The sequence below is a fragment of the Polyodon spathula genome, chromosome 4 (assembly GCF_017654505.1).
Source record: "Polyodon spathula isolate WHYD16114869_AA chromosome 4, ASM1765450v1, whole genome shotgun sequence".
In the NCBI taxonomy this organism is placed as follows: domain Eukaryota; kingdom Metazoa; phylum Chordata; class Actinopteri; order Acipenseriformes; family Polyodontidae; genus Polyodon; species Polyodon spathula.
Window position 1 is genome coordinate 50,120,605 of NC_054537.1, and position 22,573 is coordinate 50,143,177.

Below are 22,573 nucleotides of genomic sequence, written 5' to 3' on the forward strand. Positions count from 1 at the left end.
TGGAGGAACTGTTCCCGCCCTGTCCCTGATGGTCTGGTTCCAGGCTGGACAGGCATGCTCCACAAGGGCCGTGATGTCATTCCCTAATGCCCTTAATGACTTCCTGGGATTTCTGCATTACTCCTACAGGTGTGTGATTGGTGCTAGTCCTGCGACAGTCTGGCCGTATTGTCATTCAATGGCAGCTGCCAGCACCATGTATTCCACCCTCTCTCTTACGGGGAGCGCTAACACGCAGTTACGGGCCTCGTCTCCAGTGCCGCAATAAGCTATCCCCCTTCTCAGGCTTTGAAAAGCCGTTCACTTCTGCTATAGCCTCAAAAGAAGCATTAGAAGGCCTCCCAATTACTCATCCTGTCGAACTTCCTTTCACCTGGGGCTGAAGACAGTATGCCAAACCCAGGTTGCCACTCCCTGAGCTGGCTGTTACCATCCCCCGAGTTCGCGGTACAACCAATGGTGTCCCTGGCCTTGTTTCGGAGGCCCTGCCAATGTTGACTTCCCCAAGGCCAACATTGCTAGCTAGGCGAGTCTGTGGTTCCGTTCCACTTCCAGGCCCAGTCTTGGGGAGGTGGGGCCTGCGGCTTTTCACAGAGGGCTATGCCAGTTTTGACACGCTCTGAATTGGTTTCCCCAGCTGCCCAACACCATGGCATTATTCCACATCTCCATGTGGCGTCTTCATTTCCCTCTAGGCCAGATCCCCTGTGCCCGGCTTCACTTACCACCATGGTCTCCCATACCCCGTCCCCGACTCGCCTCCACGATTTCCCATTCCTATCTGGCCTCTCTGATCTCATCATCACCGGTCCTCTGCCCATTGCAGACGCACTGCCTTCCGTCGGGACTAGTAGACTCCCTGGCTGGCTCCACTATCCTCAATCCCGCTGGTGGTGCCATACCCTCCTAGCCTGTCTGCAGCAGGTTGCATGGGTGCTGCCATCTTTTCATGTTCTGCTTCGCCAGTCATCCATTTTAGGTATGCCTGGCTGCACGCGGCTTCTCTCAGCTGCTCTCGTCCCCCACGTCTCAAGCCAAGCAGGCTCCTGCTTCACTGCGATCCTAGTATGAGCAGTCGCGTTCTTCCCCACACTACTGGTTCCACCCCACTATCTCCTGACACCAGCGTAGCTTTTTCAGTCCTAGTGAGATGATGGAATCAAGCGGGGTGGCAATAATCAATTTCAGGACGGGTCAAGACTCATATTTATTTAGAACTTAAGAAGGCGACAGGAAAGTGGTCAGGTAAGGGGTGGGGGAGGGTTCTTCCATCCAACTAATTCTCTTTTTGTTGTTGTTTATTGTTGTGGTGCTGTCGACTTTACCTCTCATCCAACTGCCGCCCCCGGCGACAACGTGGAGCCCCCTTTATTACCTCGTAGGCCCCGCCCCCAGTCGACCCAGGTTGGCTGGTTCTCCATCGCCTGATGACCCCTTCACCAATAGTGTTGCTCGCCGGATGTCACCCCACTGCTGGAATGTCCCCGAGCTCCCTCAAGACGTTGCAATATAAAACTTAATGGGTAACACATTTATAAATATATTTGAAACGAAATATTTGTAAACATTCACAAACATCATTTGAGGTATTTAATTTAGGTATTTAATTTAGAATAATATCAAATACATTTGAAATATTTAAACAAAATCAATGTGTATCCCATAGGTAACCAATTCAATGCTTTAACAAGCGTTTACTATCCTCAGTCCGATGTCTACCCCCATTTAATTTCCAATTGTGTCATCTGGTCTTGGTTTATGTACTATTCTTAAAGTATTTGCTGGGTTGATGTGCTACTCTTTAATGTATTTAAAAGACTCAAGTGAGACATTCTTCCTTTTAATTTTAAAACACTGTCTCTGTTTCAAAACAAATACAACATTCGATGTGATGATCTACGTATAAGTCCACACATGTTGCTACAACTGTTTAAATAACGTACCTGTCATTTTACTTTTTGAAAATAGTTTTGAAACCGACTTTAACGTTATAAGTGTAAAAAGTTGTCAGGATGTTGTCAGGATGTTAACAATGAAAATAATAAATTGCAGGTATTGGTTAGGCCTAAATGGCAAAATTACTTAAAGAATGAACATGCATGCAATATACACAAATTACACAATATAAAAGCAGCTGTCTGACAGTTTAATACTGCAAGTTATCAAAACAAATTTATTTGCTGGCAATACAGGTACTTGATAATTCCTTACTAGTCTGTTTGCTTATAAACAACTAATACAGTGTTATTCTAAAACAAAATATTGTTTTGTGCAAAACCACTTTAATTCTAGCACATGAACAAATTAATAGTATTGTGTACATTAGTTCTCTATGTAAATTATACAGTTTATGCAAAACAAGACGTATGCACTTTCCTAATAGAGCACATTTGTTAGAAATGTAACTGCTTAGTGATTAAATGTATTAGTACGTGAAGATCCCATAAGCTCATCATTAAATGTATTAGTACGTGAAGATCCCATAAGCTCATCCATAAACTGGATCTGCTGTCTCTCACGACAAGTTCTTTATCTGATGTCTTCTTCTGGATCACAGAATCGTTCTAAATTCATCGAAAATGAAACTTGGAACATGGGCTTCAGCAACCTATAAAAAGATACATCATTATTTAAAACACAAAAGGCTTTGTCCATCTGTGCAGCTATTCCATTGGTCACTTCACTGACAGGTAACACATTCAGCATGTTCTCAAATAGTCTCATCCTTAACTAAATAATATGGCTCCTTTTCACTGATCTCTATATGAAAGGAACATGTTAATTCTTGTATCTTTATTGGACCTGTTTGTCAGTTCAAGACACAAGTTTTCAAGACCAGGTGGTGCATGGAACAAGATAATTAGCCTGTGTATATTTGTATAAGAATACTCTGAATAAACTTATTTTCTTTTCTGGTGGCAATTTTGATGTCACAATTCAAGCATTACTACTGAACTCTCTCAATGGTTATATCCTGGAGAGAAAAGGTTTTTAAAATAAAATAAATAATAGCAGCAGCATTTTCAGTCTGGATCATCCTGGAGGAAACACTTAGGTGATTTTTACCTTGCTTTTTTTTAAAATTTCAGGCCAGCAAGGACACCCGAGTGCAGATAACTACAGTACAATACCTTACAGGTACACTACTGATCAATAGAACATTGTCTGTTTTTATAATACCACCTGAACTTCCATTCAGTGACCACCTCAGTTATCCTAACAGCTCCCTGGTAACCTGTCTAGTAATGTAAATTTGCTTTGTTTCGATTTATGGAGATTATTTAATTGGGAATTAGTTTAGACAATAGTAGATTCACCATATTTTTTACTGTTATTTGCTTTTCAATGTTTATTTTATGACAAGTGGAATCTCTCTGCCTTTGTGGTAGCAGAACATAACTAACATTTTTTTGTAAAAATCCTGGATCTTAAAAACGTAAACACCAGTACACTAGTAATATTATACTGTAGCTATAACCATAGGGTATATCAAGTGTATTTAGAGATAATAGTATTCAAGATGGATAAAATCTGAGACAGAATTGAGAGACTCTTGTCTCCAGATACAACAGATGTGTCCTGTATACTGTATAAACCTGCAAATGATAAATTTGTAGAGAAGACTACTGGGAGACATCCCAGTGTAGATCAGTAGAAGAAACTAGCCTGTCAAAAACCTGACTTTTTAAAAATTTTCTTTACCTTTCTAGGTAGTTTTGTGTCATGAACATAATCTTCCAGGAACATGAGACCCCCAACAACATCAGATGGCATTTCTGGAATCTTCTGACTAAACATTTAAAGAAATAGAGCAGGCAATTAGACCAAGAAAATAAAGAAGTTAAATGTAATTGACTGAATCATTAAGGCACGACAGGGGATGGGTTATAACCGCACACTTAGACGTTACAAGGCCTGACATGAACCAGTGAAAAGTAAACATTTGTGTTTTATTTTAATACATTAACATCAGTTTATTCATAAACATAATTTCCGGGCAGAATCGGTGGATATGCCGGTGGATTACTATAATACTATTATTTGATACTATGACCCCTATTAGAAACAAAATAATTACTTTTACAAGACTTTCTCCATGGTTCAATGAAATTACACGAGCACTTAAACGTATATGCAGAAAACTAGAATGTAAATGGAAAGATACCAAACTGCAAGTCTTTTTTCTCACTTGGAAAGATTGTTCTGAAATACAAGGCAGCCTTGTCTTCAGCAAGGTCAGCTTATTACTCAAACTTAATAGAAACAAACAAAGAAAATCCGTTTCCTATTCAAAACAATAGCCAAACTAACTAATCAACAGAAAGAACGCTCTCTGGGTGCACCCCCTTCAGCTAGCAGCAATGATTTTAATAACCATTTCAACAAAAAAAATACTAATGATATAGGAAATTAAATTTCTATACTACTGACAACTTAAACAGGCCGCTCAGCAATAAAGATACAGTGATTTGCCAGGGTCCTGCTTTATCAGACCACACCCTCTGATTTTTTCATTTTAATCAAATCAACCAGATCTTAGTGACCTAACTGGTAAGGCAAAAACTCCCACATGTGATTTAGACCCCATTTCTACTAAATTGCTCAAAGATATTTTTTCTAAAATAAATAACACCGTCTTAAATATAATTAATAGCTCTCTCGCACCTGGCACTGTTCCTGAGTCTTTCAAGGTTGCTGTAGTACGACCACTGCTTAAAAAACCTACCCTTGACCCACAAACACTGAACAATTTTATGCCTATTTCAAATCTCCCCTTTCTATCTAAAGTCTTAGCGAAAGTGGTAGGCAATCAATTAAATTCTTTTTTAGCAGCCCATGTCGTAAGAAATTCCAGTCAGGTTTCCTTCCAGGACACAGTACTGAAACTGCTCTAGTAAGAGTGGTGAACGATGTCCTTATGTCCGCGGACACAGGTTCACCTACAGTCCTTGTGGTATATCTTAAAAGAAGTTTTTGGTTTACCTTTTTTTTTTTTTTTGTGGTGCAACTATTAGCGGTAGATGTACTAAGATGGGCCAGTCACAGTGCAAACCACAATTTGCATTTTGGTGACGGAAATTCGCAAAGTGCATATTTTGTCGTATGTAATAAGAAAAAAAAGAGTTGTGAGACATTTTTTCAAATAAAACACTGGCAGCTAAGTTGTGGTTTGCTGCAGGAGAGAGGGCCCGAAGGATAACATGCAAGGGTGCAAGAATCAAAATAACATTGTATTTGTAAATGTAAACGCCATCTTTACAATGCAATCTGTTCCATCTTCATTTTACCTATTTTAGTACTGTTCTATATATAAAGAAATCAAAGGCAGTTTAATCCCATCAGATTCTACAGTGGGACCCCAACCTTTATCCACCAAAAGCTTTTCATAATCATATAGTAGCCCCTCACTAAACTGGACATGTTTGTCCGTCATAAGGAAGTGTCGGGTTTAAAAACAACACAATAAAATTGCACACACATACATTTACAGTTCTTGATGTATTTTAAATATAAATCATTGCACTGAAATAACACTAATGTGTTTTGGGTAGACTACACATTACATTATGTAAAAATATAAATCTGTACAGCAGGCCTGTGCAGTATACATAGTGTTTCCAGTTTCTGGTTTATTCCAAATTTTACCAAAAAATTACAGGATTTCTTTAACTGGACGTCGGTTTTTACTTTATTATACCTGATTTGTCTATTTAATATTTTCTCGGTACTATTTTCTAGGAAACACACTATCATCTGGTTATGTTGGCCTATCAGTCACAAAAAAAACAATAAAAACACTTAAGCTTCACAGACTAAATTAAGGTCGGAGGCATTTAATTTTATTTATTTGTTTTTTTTAAATAACTCGTAAAAAAATGTAATGGATAAAGTCAGGATCCACATGACATGAGTGATTAAGGAATTAAAATTAAATTACCCACAGAGAAATATTAAACTGACGATTACCCAACAACTTAGTGTTAGTGGTGGAGCCTGACTGTGCATGCATTACTTATGAGCTAGCAAAAAATAAACTGCACATGTGCAAATAAAGTAATTAGCAAGATTTATTTCTTATCAATTTTTTTCGGTTCCAAAAGAAAGACACTCCTAGTCAATGAGGACTATCTGCCTGCCAGGTATGGTGTTTAAACATGCAGCTGTTTTTTGAGTTATTTTAGCACAAACAAACAAACAAACAAACAAACAAGCAAAAACATTTTCACGAAACGTGGACAAAGAAATTCTCAGTCACATGGACACAGAGCATATGTAGTCTCCCTCCCGACCTGTGAGAGCATTGTGAAAAGGGAAGAGAGTGCCCTGGACTGGATGGTCTTCCAGGGAAAGTGGAAGTCGGCCATCTAGAAAGGGGGCAGAGCTATGGTACATCAAGTCATCATCCTAGAAGGGAAGCAACGTGGCAACCGTGGATTGGCTGGGATTATTATTTACGGTCGTAACGACGAGGATTACAACATAAAGAACTGTTTGTACCGTGAACTTTGTTGTCTGTTACGTATCACACCACCTCTACACTGGCGCACTGCAAACCACTTTGCCACACATGTGTATTAAGTATTTCTGTATATCAATTAGATTAACCTATTATGTGCTAATTTACTATTTCATTAAATCGACATACATATTTAAACTTAGTAAATAAATCTGATAAAACTTTAATTAACTTTAATTACAGATCAGTGATTTTTGGAGTTAACTGCAATGACTGCTGTACTACCAGAAGGGATGCTGCTACAGATGAAAGCAGCGATGTCAGTGTGAAGATGCCTTGCAGGAACTTTTTTTTTCTTCTCCAGTTCTGCTGGAGTTACTGAGGGATAGCGTGTTGCTTTGTCTTTTCCATTTGTTTTTAGTATTTTTTTTTTTATTTCTGCTACAAATACATTGTTAAATGTGGTGTCTTTCGTTAAATTCACTTTTCTGCTGTACGGTGGGTAGGAGTGAGACGATACACCAAGGTCACTATACGATATGTATCACGAAACACAAGCCACGATACGATTCGTATCACTATACTTATGAAAAACTCATCTCTGCTTGACGGACTTGAAAATATTTCAGATCTATACACAGATTCAGTTGAAAATAAATTACATTTATTTACCACTAAGTAGTATAGCACTTGTTTGAGTGTAAAGACAAAGCAGTATGTCAGCTAGAGATCCTGGGATATCAGATTTAACTGAATTAACCAAATCTCCTTACCACATTTCTGAGGAAAGGAAAAAAATACCAAGGATTGAGTTTGATAAATATTAAAGTACAAAGTTTGTTCATGTGTTTCTTTAGAAAAAATCTAAATATCAAGTTTTTCAGCATTAAGCTGTGATGTCTAATCAATTACAATTAATATTTTTTATAAAAGTACATCAGCATTTTTGGTTGCATCATACTTAACTTTAACTCAATAGATTATTATAAAACTTGTTATTATTACTACTAATAGTACCATACATAGTATTTGTATTTTTGAATGTATGGTTGTGTATATTATTTAATTTTGTATACTATTCTACACTGTGCTGTTTTTAAATGTGGTTAGAAATTATTTTAATTATTAGATTAAACCTTAGTATTAAATAAGTAATTTTCATCAGGATTAACACATTTCTTTAAAGAAAGTAACATATTCAACCAAATCAAAACAGTTTAAGGATTATTCAACAAAATAAAACATTATTAGGGCGCACTGAAAGGTGAGCAAATATAAAATAAAACTCGAAAGAAATGTAAAACTGTGATATGTTTGAGCAATACATTAAAACTGGTAAAACAAAACAAAAAAAAAAAAACATATAGCTATCTATTTATATGACTCACAAAGATGGCTGTAGTGGGTGAAGTCAGACCAGAAACAGGGGCCAACACAGAACAGACAAGAGACGTGGAGTTTGGTGAAGCTGAGCGCTTCATTGCGCTCACCATTTAATAATTAAACAGAGCAGAAAATAAAAGGTTTGAAAGACAAAACACAGGAAACGGCACTGGCAGCCAAAACAAAGAGACAAACAAAAACGAACTACACAGACAAACACGGTGTGCTGCTATTATTATTACTATGATTATTACCTCTGTCTCCAATCCCATTCTCCACTCACCGAACACACAACCCCGAGTGGGTGAAAACATGCAGCTTTTATGCAGCTGTACCGACTCGATTGCTAATCAATCATTCAATTGAAGTCTCGGTACAACTGCATGTGAATCAATTTAGTGAATTTCCTGTGCTCAAATATTATTACATTTTACCTGCACGTGAAGTGCTGTGCAATCTTTATGCCTAAATACAAATATACATTTTAAACCACTCGTGTTACACAGAACCATTTATATCCCGTTTACCAATGACTATACACCAACATTAACACACTACATACAACATAAAACACAAATAAATAGCACAGTGGCGGGGCACTTAGCATTATATGTCATTGTGGCATTCTCACAAATGGAGACAAAGAAACATACAGCATTTGAATACAAAAACTAGTAACTTTAGTAAAATTACAGTCATAACAGCAAGTTTCTACAGATACTGCTCGCTTCCTGATTCTCTCTGGCCACAACAAACAAGGCAGACTGTCTCCGCCTCCTCTACAATCCCATTGGCCAGAATCACTACTCTCTCAACTTCCATTGGCCAGGCAGCGGTTCTGCAGTCTGTTCTAAAGCCTTTAGTACAGTATCAGTATTCCCTGCTTGTTAGCAATGGAATACAAAAAAAAAAAAAAAAAGCTTTTTATTTGGGCCTATTATTGTTATTATCAAAGTTTTTTTTCTTTAAATTTCGGTTAACTTTTTATTATTGTTAAGTAATTTATTTCACATTTTTGTCCGTATCGGTTTTCATTAACTATTGTAAAATAAATTAAAATGAAGAACTCGCCATTGTTTCCTCTACTTCCGCTTAATACTTCCGGAAGTGTCTGGCCGACTCATTGCACTAGGATCAAGTGGAGTTTACGTTCAAACAACCAAGACCTTCTATTTCATGATTTACAGTTCAATAAATGTGGCATTTTAGCTACTCATTTCAAGCTTGTATCACGATACACAAAAGGTGTATCGTGCTGTAAAGTATCGTGATGCATCGACACACAATGAATAGAATAGTCATTCAAAAAGCGATTGATCCCAGCTTGCAGACTTATAAAGTATGCTGTACTGCTCTCCATCTTTATTCCTTATCGAACCAGCAAAAAATTCCCAGAGGAGACATAGAAAATGAATGAAATGCAAGTGGGCTGCTTTTTCTTGGAGCCAATTTTGTAGGATATTCACAGGCCTTTTCTGTTTCGGTCAAGTTCGAGTTCGTCTGGTTCCGTTATTTAACTGTGCTGTTATTTTTTTTTTTTTTTTTTACTTATAATAAATTAATTACTGGTACTTTGTCTGGTTCAGGAAATTAATCTTCATACCATTCTTCAACAGTTTTTCCGTTAAAAAAATCAACATTTGTCTCAATCCAAAAATTCTAGGTAATGCAAAATTTTTGTCCATAGGTGTACACTGGTAAAATTACTGGACATGGACAAGCTCTGAATATTTTATGTTGAGGCAATTTACTAGATCTTTAATTACTGACCAAGTAGCTTTATAATGGAAGCCATTACAATTAAGGACATATAACAGCAACCTACTCAATTACATAGTATTACCTTGTGCACTGATCCATCAGAGAACGGATAAATTGACCAATTAGGGCCAAAAACTGTTCTGTGTATCTTGAATGGAACTGCTTCAGCAAGGTGAGAAGCCCCAGAACCAACGGAGGCCAGTCTATTGGGTCTGTGGACTTCCTACAAGTCATTCCTAACAGGTAAAAAGAAAACAGAAAATTAATAGGACAGTAATATAAATAATATGTTCAATGAGTTCAGAACTCAATTATGAATAAAAGTCAACAGGCTTGCTTTCTACTGTAGCAAACCAAAAACCTCTGAGATGAAAAATGCCACAGGTCTCTTGAGGTTTATATTAAAATGCTATACAATACAAAACAAAAGTCAGTAACATACATTCGCTGCCAAACCTTCTAAATCCCCAGAATCTGATACTCAATAACTTATGCGAATAATGTTAATACCACGTTTCATGCCAATTGGATAAGCGATTCTCCGGATACATGCAATAATGTGTGAAGTGTGACCTAAGTACGTACATATGCTGCCTCCCCTTCGGATTTCCTTGAAATACAATACAACAAACACATAGCAAAATTTTGAATGCAAGAATGCCGAGGCATGTTAAACACCCTGCAGAGAAGTACTTGTACCTTGGTTCTTGTTGTAATGCAGCTTTGGCAACTGGGCGATGAGAAACAGGAAGTTCACTATAGGAAAATACGACAGGCGTTTCGTTGTTATGTAGATCTAAAAAATAAAAACAGAATTTAATATACTGAGCATCAAAGGAAACTTATCACTTATATTTGGATAAAATTCACTAAATGTGATCGAAAAATGACAATCTGTTTTAGAGCTGGTGCAGTGACTTTTTATTGTGCTGATTAACAACTGACATTACGAAGATGCTGCAAAATGATCTGTCGATCTTGGGCAGGTGTTGTGACTCTTGGTCTCCGAGCTCGTGGCCTGTCATTGACAGTGTGTCTGGTTATACCGTCTCACCAGGTTTGAAATTGCTGGCTGTGAGCACCCAAGACGGTGTGCCATAGTACGCTACCCTAGTCCAGCCTCCAACATGCCGACTGCACGAAGGCGCTGCTCTCTTGACAGACATGGTATATTGTTTTTTTTTTTTCTGTGATTTTCTTTATTGCTTTTATTTAAGCTTGCAATTAAACAGTTAAAATCACTCCATATCCAGTGTCCAATCAACTGTCTCACTAATTAGGTGATTAAGTGCATATGCTTCAGTCACAGTCACTCAAGCATGTCATGGTCAAGGATGGATGATTAAGTGATTAAAAAGAAACCAAAAACATTGTCAATGTCCACCATTTATATACTTTTTTTTTTTTTTAATAAATGTTATAATAGTGATACGTTTCTTTTGATGCTTGGTCTATAATAGTTCATTAAAAGGGAAGTACACTGGGCTGGGTTGGGCTAGGTTGGCCACACTTTGGTTGATCCCTGGAGCCAGCATTGCTGCAGTCGTGTGTGATGATATGCCAGGGAGGCTGCAAATTGGCTGATCCCTGGAGCAGCGTTACACTTCAGCCATCAACACCGAGCCAATAGGAAATCCATGACAACTGGTGGAGAAAAAGCGCTGAAGGCTTTTATAGTACAACAAATCTAGGTCTTGGCTGATCCCAACCACTATCATCTAATTTTATCTCAGCAAAAGAGTCCTATATTTGTATTAAGTAAATAACAGTTACTCTCACTTGATAAAAATCATAAAACATAACAATGAATTGCAGTTCCTTCTTTATATAATGGAAATAAATCACACCGGTATATTATTGTGGCAAAGTGCCTACCCCTTGTGTATATCTATCTATTTATGTATGATTATTGTTTTCATTTGTATTACTATTGTATTTGTATGTGGGTGGACGAAGCAGTCTGTCCTAATCAATATTATTGTGTTTATGAGCGGGCGGTCGAGCAGCGTCCGTCTTTTATTATTTACTGTTTGAGACCGGTGAAAAAGCAGGTCTTATAATGTGTAGTTGTGGGGATGCAGTTGAAACCCTTTCCCTAGAAATCTTGTGGGAATGTGACTGGAGTCTTAATAAGGTAATTTATTAACAGGTAATTAAGGCTCCAGCCACGAATATAAAAGGACCCACTCTTGGCTCAGAAGGTAGAGAGTGTCAGAGGTGAGACAAAAGAGACGCGAGTTTAAACTAAGAGAAAACAATTGCTCTATACCAATATACTTGTTATTGTTTATTTATTTGTTTGGCCAGCGTGCCCTTTTGTTTTGTAGAAGTGTTTTTGTTTGTTTAAACTGTTTCTTTATTATTTTAATAAAACACTGAGCGCAGCCACAGCTCTACAGTTTCAGCCCATACTTTGTTTTTGACTACTGCTTCCTGAACTTGACATCACCATCCACACGCCAAACAAAGCCATCTGTGAGAATTACACATTAAGGAAATGCATAACACTGAACTCAGAAACTTATCAAACTCATCTAATACTGACTTTTGAAAACTCACTTTATTCAGAGGATTGTGTACACCTGCTGCTTCCAGATATGCTGCTATTTCATACAGAAGAGTGTTGTCTTCTTTTGGATATGGCAGTGAGGGGTCCTGGTAATGAGCTTCAATATCAGCCAGAAGAGATCTGAAATAACATATTAATGTTATGTGGAGAAATACTTGAAATCTGTCTTTATAATGACATAATACAACATTTTATATATTTAGATTAAAATCGAAGGGCACTTTCACACCTAGTTCACGTGCACACGATTAGAACCGTGGTTCACTTGCAAACACATTGTTTTCAGGTTTGCTTCAGTTCGTTTCGCACCAGAAAAATTCAAGTGAACTTGAGTTTCATTTAAATTGCATTCAAATTTGTTTGTTTGTTTGGTTCACTTGCAGCTTCATCTAGACTAGAGTTCTATTGGTTTCAATTGCACTTTTCCAAACACACTTGGCTCTCTTGATTATTAAGAGAGGAAGTTCTCTCTGGAAAAATGTTTTCCATCATGCCCAACATAGAGAATACTTTACGTGATGTGCTGTAATCCATATTCTTTTGGTTTATTTGGTGCTCACAATATCAAATCATTGCAGAATAAATGGAACATGCCGAAAGAGAAAAGTTCTTTTTGAAGAAATGCCAAAGACAATCATGTCTCATGTAAATATTGTACACTTAACCAAACGCAATTTAGCTGTTATTAATAAATAAAAAAATAATAATAATAATAATAACTTGTTGTGAATGTTGCACGTGTGAAGGTGTGGTGAGGAGCTGGTTTATGCAACAGTGACTAATGTCTGTACAGCCAGTACCCCTTTATCTTGGCACAATGTTTTCCCTGCGAGTACATATGGTACAATTACAGTGGCTCTCAAAAATATTCACCCACTGGACTTTTCCACACTTTATTGTGTTACAACATGGAATCAAAATTGATTTAATTAGGGGTTTTTGCCACTGATCAACACAAAAAAGTCCATAATGTCAAAGTGAAAAATAAAATCTACCAATTGTTCTAAATTAATTATAAATACAAAACAGAAAATAATTGATTGCATAAGCATTCACCCCCTTGAGTCAATATTTGGTAGAGGCACCTTTAGCAACAATTACAGCCATGAGTCTATTTGGATAAGTCTCTACCAGCTTTGCACATCTGGACACTGCAATTTTTGCCAAACTTTCTTTGCAAAATTGTTCAAGCTCCGTCAAGTTGGATGGGGACCTTTGGTGAACAGCAATTTTCAACTCTTTCCACATATTCTCAATTGGAATGAGATCCAGGCTTTGACTGAGCCACTCCAGGACATTGACCTTTTTGTTTTTTAGCCACTCCAGTGTGGCTTTGGCTGTATGTTTGGGGTCATTGTCCTGCTGGAAGATGAATCTTCTCCCAAGTCCCAGGTCTTCTGCAGACTTTAGCAGGTTTTCCTCCAGGATTTCTCTGTACTTTGCTGCATCCATTTTGCCCTCTATCTTCACAAGCTTTCCAGGCCCTGACGCAGAGAAGCATCCCCTTAGCATAATGCTGCCACCACCACGCTTCAGGGTAGGGATGGTGTTTTCAGGATGATGTGCGGTGTTAGGCTTGTGCCAAACACAGCGCTTAGAGTTGAGGCCAAAAAGCTCTATTTTGTTCTCATCAGACCATAGGATCTTCTTCCACTTGGTCTCAGAGTCTCCCACATGCCTTCTGGCAAACTCTAGCCGAGATTTGATGCAAGTTTTTTTCAACAATGGCTTTCTTTTTGCCTGCCTGTTTTTGACGGCCTGTTCTAGACAGATTCACAGTTGTGCCATATTCTCTCCATTTCTTAATAATGGACTTTACTGTGCTCCTGGGGATATTCTATACCTTGGAAATGTTCTTATATCCTACACCTGATTGGTGCTTTTGAAGAACCTTATTCCGGATTTGCCATGAATGTTCCTTCGTCTTCATGATGTAGTTTTTGTTAAGAAATGTACTAACCAACTGTGGCACCTCCCAGAGACAGGTGTATTTAACCTGAAATCATGAAACACCTTAATTGCACACAACTAATTATGTGACTTCTAAAGACAATTGGTTGCACCAGAGCTTATTTAGGTGAGTCATAGCAAAGGGGGTGAATACTTACGCAATCAATTATTTTCTGTTTTATATTTGTAACTAATTTAAAATAATTTGTAGATTTTATTTTTCATTTTGACATTATGGACTTTTTTGTGTTGATCAGTGGCAAAAACTCCTAATTAAATCAATTTTTATTCCATGTTGTAATACAATAAAATGTGGAAAGTCCAAGGGGGCGAATACTTTTGAGAGACACTGTATAATAAAGCCAGAAGCAATACGTGTGCTGAATTATTATTCAATTAATTCTTATTTTTTGACATACCGAACCACACTTCAATCCGCATCAAAGAAAAACGAACCAGATGTGAAAATGCCCTAAATATCCTTATCCCTATTTGAGACAGGCATGTTGAAATACCATTTGTTTTTAAAATGGTCTAAGTACTTACTTGTTCAGGTTCTCTAGAGCAGCTGCTAGATGTTTAGAGTCAAACTTACAGGAGTAGTTCAATTCGTTAGCAATCTGCTGTCTTAATATCTGCATCTGACCCACCTGCAGAAGATAATAACAATGTAGGCTAGAAAAATCGGAAGGTGACACTAACCTGAGAAGGACCTTTTGCACTAAAACATGCCTTTTTCCTACTCTTTTTATAAACTTGTAATTTTCAATGTTTTTTATAAACCATTTACTTAAAAACAACAGCAACTCTCTAATATTTAGATTTTTTTTCCAAAAGTTAAGTGATGTCTTTCTTAAGGGATTCCACACACAATTAATAACTGAGAGAAATGGTAGTTCCTCGTGCTGAAGTTATCAGCGAGAACTGCCACAGACTATACAGCAAGGATAGTTTATGTGTTTATGTGCAAAAGTAAATCAGCCAAAAGCACCAATTCACTTTTAATTTGTAGTTCCCAACACTCTTAGGTGAAATGTAGAAAAAAAACCTAATAAAGTCAATACCTGTCATGCAGTAAGAGAAATAAAGTCGCAAAGTACGGTAAAAATGTCCTTCGCCTCCTCATTTTTCTCCCAGTGTATTTTTTTTTTTGCAGATTTTTGCAGACCCCAGGCACTTTTATCCATGCATATGCACATTACAGGACATCCAAGTTTAATGATAAATAACTTGTTTTGTCAACAGGGAACACACTTATTCTGATGTCTGTATCATTATATTAAATTATTTGTTTTAAAAAGGAATATTTGCCTGCAAAAATGATCTTTTTTGTATATAATATAAATTTAAAAAAAAAGGTTTGGCATGCATGGGATTTGAAACTGTAAGCTACAGTTTGCAAGCGTGCAAGGTCATCCATTTTTGTAGTAATTGGGGACAATGATTGTCTTAAAAAAAAAAAAAAAAAAAGGCTTTGACTACAAACAGTTATTTGTTTCATTGCGAAACTACAAATGCGACACGATTAGTTGAGAAAACAAGCAATTTTGAAAGATGAAGTCAGCCAAAATTCTCAGGACTTATTTTGGAGATTTTGAGTCATCATCATCATAGATTCAGATTTTGCTCGCTGAAAAATGTTGTCAGCGTAACACTCATTGAGGTCAAGGAATTGCTGCAAGGAAGTACGGTTCCCCCTGGTTGATGAGAGCAACGCTATTTGTTGTCCCCACTGGACAAAAAGCAATGTTCATTTCTGAGAATTAGCTATATGCTGATATACAAATAAATAAATACATACATAAATAAATATTGAAATAAATGAATACATTGACATGTCTTTCTTTATCTTGATATATATATTTATTTTTCACTATCAGATATAAACACTGACATTTAATACTGTATGAAATGAAAATAAATACGGAACAGTACTTGTTCAATTGCACATTAGTGAAGATTTTTGTACATAAAAAGGTTTCATATATTTTTACTTTCAAATGAATACATATATTGGAACGACTGCTTTGTTGCAGGACTTGTCTGTTCAGTTTGTCTTGTCTGTCTTTTATCATGTTACATGTACTGTAAGGGGAACAGGTCATGCTGTTACTTAGCATGGGGAGTGAGTGAATGAGATGAGCCAGACAACGGCGGGAAACGACTGGAGGTTATATAAGGGGGTGCATGAGCCTGGGGACTGGAGACAGACCAGTGCTAAACTTGAATGAGAAACTGTGGATGTGACTCACAGAGTACTATTTCCTAAACATGAAAATGATCAAGCTTATTATGATAGTTGGCAAAATCAGATGAAAGCCTTTAATACAAAATTGGGATAATACATAAACATTATTTACCAAACCTTGTTTCGTTACTTGTTGAAAACTGTAACTTTACTGATATACTACTTACAAATGCTATACTACTTTAAAATGGAAGGACAAATTTGGTGACGTGAAAGCTAGGGAGTCTGCACTACAAGCCGCATTGAAGCATGTTTTGGGTTTGATTCCCACACAAGGTTTATATTGCTTTTTTTTTTATTTTTATTTTTTTTTAAACGTATTTTATTTATGTGGAACAAATTTTTCAAACATAACAATATGCATATAGGGTGCAAGTTCACCGGTTTCATTATTGAAAATCAATGTTTTTTGCCCTGTGGAGGCTTGTATACATTATGGTACATATAGATAATATGATTATTCAAAACAACATCTATAAACAGTCATATTTTTAGATATTTTTGTATTCAATTGCAGAAATAACATAAATGTGTGTAATTAATTAATTATATGCTTAAGTTAATTGGACCTGTTGTACCTGTGCACACAAGCCTCCCCAGAATGCTCTGAGGAAGATGGATATGGACTAATTAATATATATATACACACACGCAGTTCCGTGAAAAAGTATTTGCCCCGTCTGATTTCCTGCATTTTTAGATATTTTTGACACTGAATGTTATCAGACCAAAATCTAATATTACATAAAAAGGACCCTGAGTGAACAAATATCACAAAATTTTGATACTTATTCATTTATTTATTAAAAAAAGTTATGCAACACCCAATGCCCCGTGTGAAAAAGTAGAGGTTTTCAATGGGGTTCAGGTCTAGAGAGTGGGCTGGCCATGACAGGGTCTTGATCTGGTGGTCCTCCATCCACACCTTGATTGACCTGGTTGTGTGACATGGAGCATTGTCCTGCTGGAAAAACCAATCCTCAGAGTTGGGGAACATTGTCAGAGCAGAAGGAAGCAAGTTTTCTTCCAGGACAACCTTGTGCTTGGCTGGATTCATGCGTCCTTCACAAAGACAAATCTGCCCGATTCCAGCCTTGCTGAAGCACCCCCAGATGAGTCCAATTTTCAGCTTTGCCCAACACTTAGTCATCTAATGGTTAGACTGAGACCTGGAGAGGCCTACAAGCCACAGTGTCTCACACCCACTGTGAAATGTGGTGGAGGATCAGTGATGATCTGGGGGTGCTTCAGCAAGGCTGGAATCGGGCAGCTTTGGCATGAATCAAGCCAAGTACAAGGTTGTCCAGGAAGAAAACTTGCTTCCTTCTGCTCTGACAATGTTCCCCAACTCTGAGGATTGGTTTTTCCAGCAGGACAATGCTCCATGCCACACAGCCAGGTCAATCAAGGTGTGGATGGAGGACCACCAGATCAAGACCCTGTCATGGCCAGCCCAATCTCCAGACCTGAACCCCATTGAAAACCTCTGGAATGTGATCAAGAGGAAGATGGATGGTCACAAGCCATCAAACAAAGCCAAGCTGCTTGAATTTCTGTGCCAGGAGTGGCATAAAGTCACCCAACATCAATGTGAAAGACTAGTGGAGAGCATGCCAAGACGCATTAAAGCTGTGTTTGAAAATCAGGGTTATTCCACCAAATATTGATTTCTGAACTCTTCCTAAGTTAAAACATTAGTATTGTGTTGTTTAAAAATGAATCTGAACTTATTTTCTTTGCATTATTCGAGGTCTGACAACACTGCATCTTTTTTGTTATTTTGACCAGTTGTCATTTTCTGCAAATAAATGCTCTAAATGACAATATTTTTATTTGGAATTTGGGAGAAATGTTGTCAGTAGTTTATAAAATAAAACAAAAATGTTCATTTTACCCAAACACATACCTATAAACAGTAAAACCAGAGAAACTGATAATTTTGCAGTGGTCTCTTAATTTTTTCCAGAGCTGTGTGTGTGTATGCACATATATTATTACACATGTGGAGTTTGTAAAAAAAAAAAAAAAAAAAAAAAAAAAAAAAAAAAATATATATATATATATATATATATATATATATATATATATATATATATATATATATATATATATATCCACATTATGTAATAATATTATTATAACCTTAGAAATAAATCTTTTTAATAATTAATACGAACATTATAAATTAAATTTACTTTTTTGCTATTGATTGACTAATTTTTATTTATCATCACAGTGTTTTAAGCAAAAGACTGATATTTCCCAATTCTATCATCAGCTAAACAAAGTATTTATTTTTTATTTATTTTATACGTCAAAATGTTTTAACAAACTACAGCACCACGTCATTTGAGCAAATAATAGCTCTTTACTGTTGTAGTATAACATTGAGAGAGTACAACTTAGTTTTTTTTTTTTTTAATTATTATTCTGAGTGTTTTTATAAAAAAAGAAACGTACCAGGTTATTTGGCATAGTAAAATACTAAATACCAACTCTTTAAATCATTCCATGAAAGGAAGTATGTTTTGTTGGTTTTATTTACTTTCTTCTTTTGAGTCTTTATTTTATAACTTGCATGATGTACTGTATACCGTGATATTACCGTTCCATCACTACAGTACAGAAATGATCATTAATGATCAACAAAATGAGAATACATTAAAAAAAAATGTAAAACCGGTACATTCATATCTCGGAGAAACTGGAGAAACGGATACCGACATAGAATGTCTGTACAGCACTGAAAATCACTATATAAAAAAAAACAAACAAACCAAAAAAACCCTGTACTTCCGAACCTCGTTTATTTAATATGACCCCCACCACTTTTACAGTTGTGCCTATTTGCCTGGTGCTGGCTAAGGTTGCCCCAATTGTTTCTTTTAAATTAGCTTGTGTTGGAGCCAGCCCCCCCCCCCCCCCTTGAACATCAGATCAATGTTTACCTTTAGGATCGCTTCCAAATACGAGGGCCAGATTTTTTGTGTTTTTGCAACAGCTGTAGAGTAGACTTTGCTTGCATTCCCTGAAACAACACAATCAAATCCCAATTAGTTGGAATATTTATCACTTTGTACATTTAGATAAGACTCTTTTTTTTTTTTTTTTTTTTTTTTTAAGTTTAGTACACTTACCCACAATTCCTTTCACAGGACTTACAGCATTCATTAATGCCTTTAGTGTATCTAACACACTTCTATCCATAAGAACTGTCTTCTGGAACATGATCAAAAAATTCTGTATGTAACAAAAATAAAACAAGCATGTTAGTAGTATACATCCCCTGCCACAGCTGTAAATACTAAATAACAGGTACCAATATCATAACAGAAGCCGACTACAAATACTATACTTTACACAACAATTTTTTAACATTATTTTATAAATTCCAGTGGCTCCCTTTTGCAGAAAGTAGTGAGAACTTGCTGTAAATTGCTGTGTACCTGTAGTTCCTTCACAATCATAAAACAGAGAAGTCTGTCTAGGCCATTCAAACCAAATGTTCCAAGGGTGTCCTGGATCTCGGAAAATAATCTATTGTTGGTGACCTCCTGATGAGTCTTCATGTCATACCACGTGTTCATCTGATCTATGTAGCAGGTCACTCTGAAAAGAGGATGTGTGTTATTGAATATGTTGATATAGAGAGTAAAAAAAACTAACAAAAAAAATCTGCTTGTACAATATTCTGAAACTGTTTACACCACTCACTGACTCAGTTGAGTTATGTTTTTAGTTATGAAAAGTCAATATATATAATATATATATATATATATATATATATATATATATATATATATATATATATATATATATTAGCTCAAAGAGCCAGCTGCCCAACGTTTCGATATGTTGTACATATCTTTCCCAAGGGAGCCTGTGTCTGAATCACATACACACACTTACACAGTTGTAAAACTCCATGCACTCTAATTGCCATTGAACTAGAGGGATATAATTCCTGATATACACCCTTGGAATGTTTGTAACCGCATCACAAAAACAAATCAAGTAAGATCACTACACCAGTTATTTAAAATAAACTTATTTAAAGTAAATGTCAGCCTTTTTAATGTTAATCAAGGGATGGTTAAACAAAAAATAATACAAGTAGCCTCCCTATGTCCACAAGACATAACGTCTTTTTTTTTTTTTTTTTTTAAAGTAAATTTAATTACTGTCGGGTAAACTGAACATGTAGTAAGTGTTGTGTAAAAAGCACAAATCTGGAATTATTCAAATCAAGTACCAAGGCAAATAATCATAATAATAAATATTAGCACAGCACCTATGCCCATTAGCACTCTGTTGTCTTTTTATTAAATGAAAGTATACAGTTTTAAAAACGATGTTATAAGAACATAAAGTTTACAAACGAGAGGAGGCCATTCGGCCTATCTTGCTCGTTTGGTTATTAATAGCCATTTGATCCCAGAATCTCATCAAGCAGCTTCTTGAAAGATCACAGGATGTCAGCTTCAGCAACATTACTGGGGTTCTAGACTCTCACAATTCTGTGTAAAAAAATGCCTTGGAATGTCCTCGGAATTTGAATGAATGGGAAAAATTTTCCATTGAAGAATGGTTAAATAATGGCTAAAGAATCATGCCAAAAGGCAAAATGCCATTTCAAAATGTCCTAATCATTTAAAAGAGGTTAGTATTGCTAAAGGTGCCTCAACTTTAGCAATACTAACCTGTCAGGGTATGAATACTTGTATACTGAAAACCTATAACAAAGTAGGCAGCGATTAAATGTAATCTTTGTAAACTGTTTAGCCTAAAGTTAACCTATTATTAAATAATAATATCAAAAACATGTTATTAATATTACAATGTGTTTTCAATTTTTACCACAAGGGGAGGGGGAGTGTTGGTTGCCTGTCTGTCTGGGCTCACCTGGACATGGATTTGGACACCCAGAATGCTGGCGGGAGATTGAGGTCCAGAGGGCATGACCGGTATTGGTGAGGGCAGATGGAGGGTGCGGTTTAGAAACAGATAAATAGGAGTGCATGCCTGAGCTCAGAGAGTTGGAAAGTGTTGGAAAGAGAAAGTGTAACAGAGAGAGAAAGTGTAAGAGAGAACCATATATATATAGTGGCTTGCAAAAGTGTTCAGACCCCTGACCAATTCTCTCATATTACTGAATTACAAATAGTACATTGAAATTTCGTTCTGTTTGATATTTTATTTTTAAACATTGAAACACAGAATCAATTATTGTAAGGTGACATTGGTTTTATGTTGGGAAATATTTTTAAGAAAAATAAAAAACTGAAATATCTTGCTTGCATAAGTATTCAACCCCTGTGCTGTAGAAGCTTCCAGTTTGCACTGATGAAAGAAATTGCCCTAACGAGGACACAATTACCTTACCATTGGCCTCCACCTGTGAACCATTAAAGTTGCTGTCACATTTTCTGGATAAAAACCCCACTGTTGAAGGATCATTGGTAAGGCTGTGAATCTGAAGGAAAATTAAGACCAAAGAGCACTCTACAGAAGTTAGAGATAAAGTAATACAAATGCAAAGATTAGGGAAAGGGTACAAAATAATATCCAAGTGTTTGGATAGCCCAGTGAGCACAGTTGGATCAATAATCAGGAAGTGGAAGCTGCATCACACCACCCAGGCACTGCCAAGAAAAGGCCGTCCCTCAAAACTCAGCGCTCAAACAAGGAGACTTGTGAGAGAAGCCACAGAGAGGCCAACAATCACTTTGAATGAGCTACAGAGTTCAGTGGCTGGGAGTGGAGTAATGGTGCATCAGTCAACCATATCAAGAGCTCTGCATAACACTGGCCTGTATGGAAGGGTGGCAAGAAAGAAGCCGTTACTCAAAACGTACCATCTGAAAGCACGTCTGGAGTTTACCAGAAAGCATGTGACCCAGCTGTGATGTGGGAAAAGGTTTTGGGTCAGATGAGACCAAGATAGAGCTTTTTGGCCAAAACTCAAAGTGGTATGTGTGGCGCAAACCTAAACACTGCCCATGCCTCAAGACACACCATCCCTACAGTGAAGTATGGTGGAGGCGGCATCATGCTGTGGGGATGCTTCTCATCAGCAGGGACCGGGCATCTTGTCACAATTGAAGGAAGAATGGATGGAGCAAAAGAGGAAAATATTGCAAGAGAATCTGCTTCAGTCCGCTAAAAAACTTAAGCTTGGGAGGAAATTCACCTTTCAGCAGGACAA

At 36.8% G+C, this 22,573-nt stretch overlaps 1 protein-coding gene across 1 annotated transcript in view; it reads right to left on the reverse strand.

The window, feature by feature from the left end:
* Positions 1-1,591: 1,591 nt before the first annotated feature.
* The window catches only part of washc5 (WASH complex subunit 5), a 150,480-nt gene continuing 129,498 nt past the window's right edge, over positions 1,592-22,573 (reverse strand). Inside the window, exons 22-30 of the mRNA XM_041248048.1 lie at positions 19,815-19,977; positions 19,506-19,608; positions 19,317-19,396; positions 14,667-14,770; positions 12,161-12,290; positions 10,301-10,397; positions 9,684-9,837; positions 3,703-3,790; positions 1,592-2,608 (exon numbers count right to left, since the gene is read on the reverse strand). Coding sequence (XP_041103982.1) covers positions 2,552-2,608; positions 3,703-3,790; positions 9,684-9,837; positions 10,301-10,397; positions 12,161-12,290; positions 14,667-14,770; positions 19,317-19,396; positions 19,506-19,608; positions 19,815-19,977 — 976 coding nt within the window. The 3' untranslated portion in view covers positions 1,592-2,551. The remainder of the gene's footprint in view (positions 2,609-3,702; positions 3,791-9,683; positions 9,838-10,300; positions 10,398-12,160; positions 12,291-14,666; positions 14,771-19,316; positions 19,397-19,505; positions 19,609-19,814; positions 19,978-22,573) is intronic.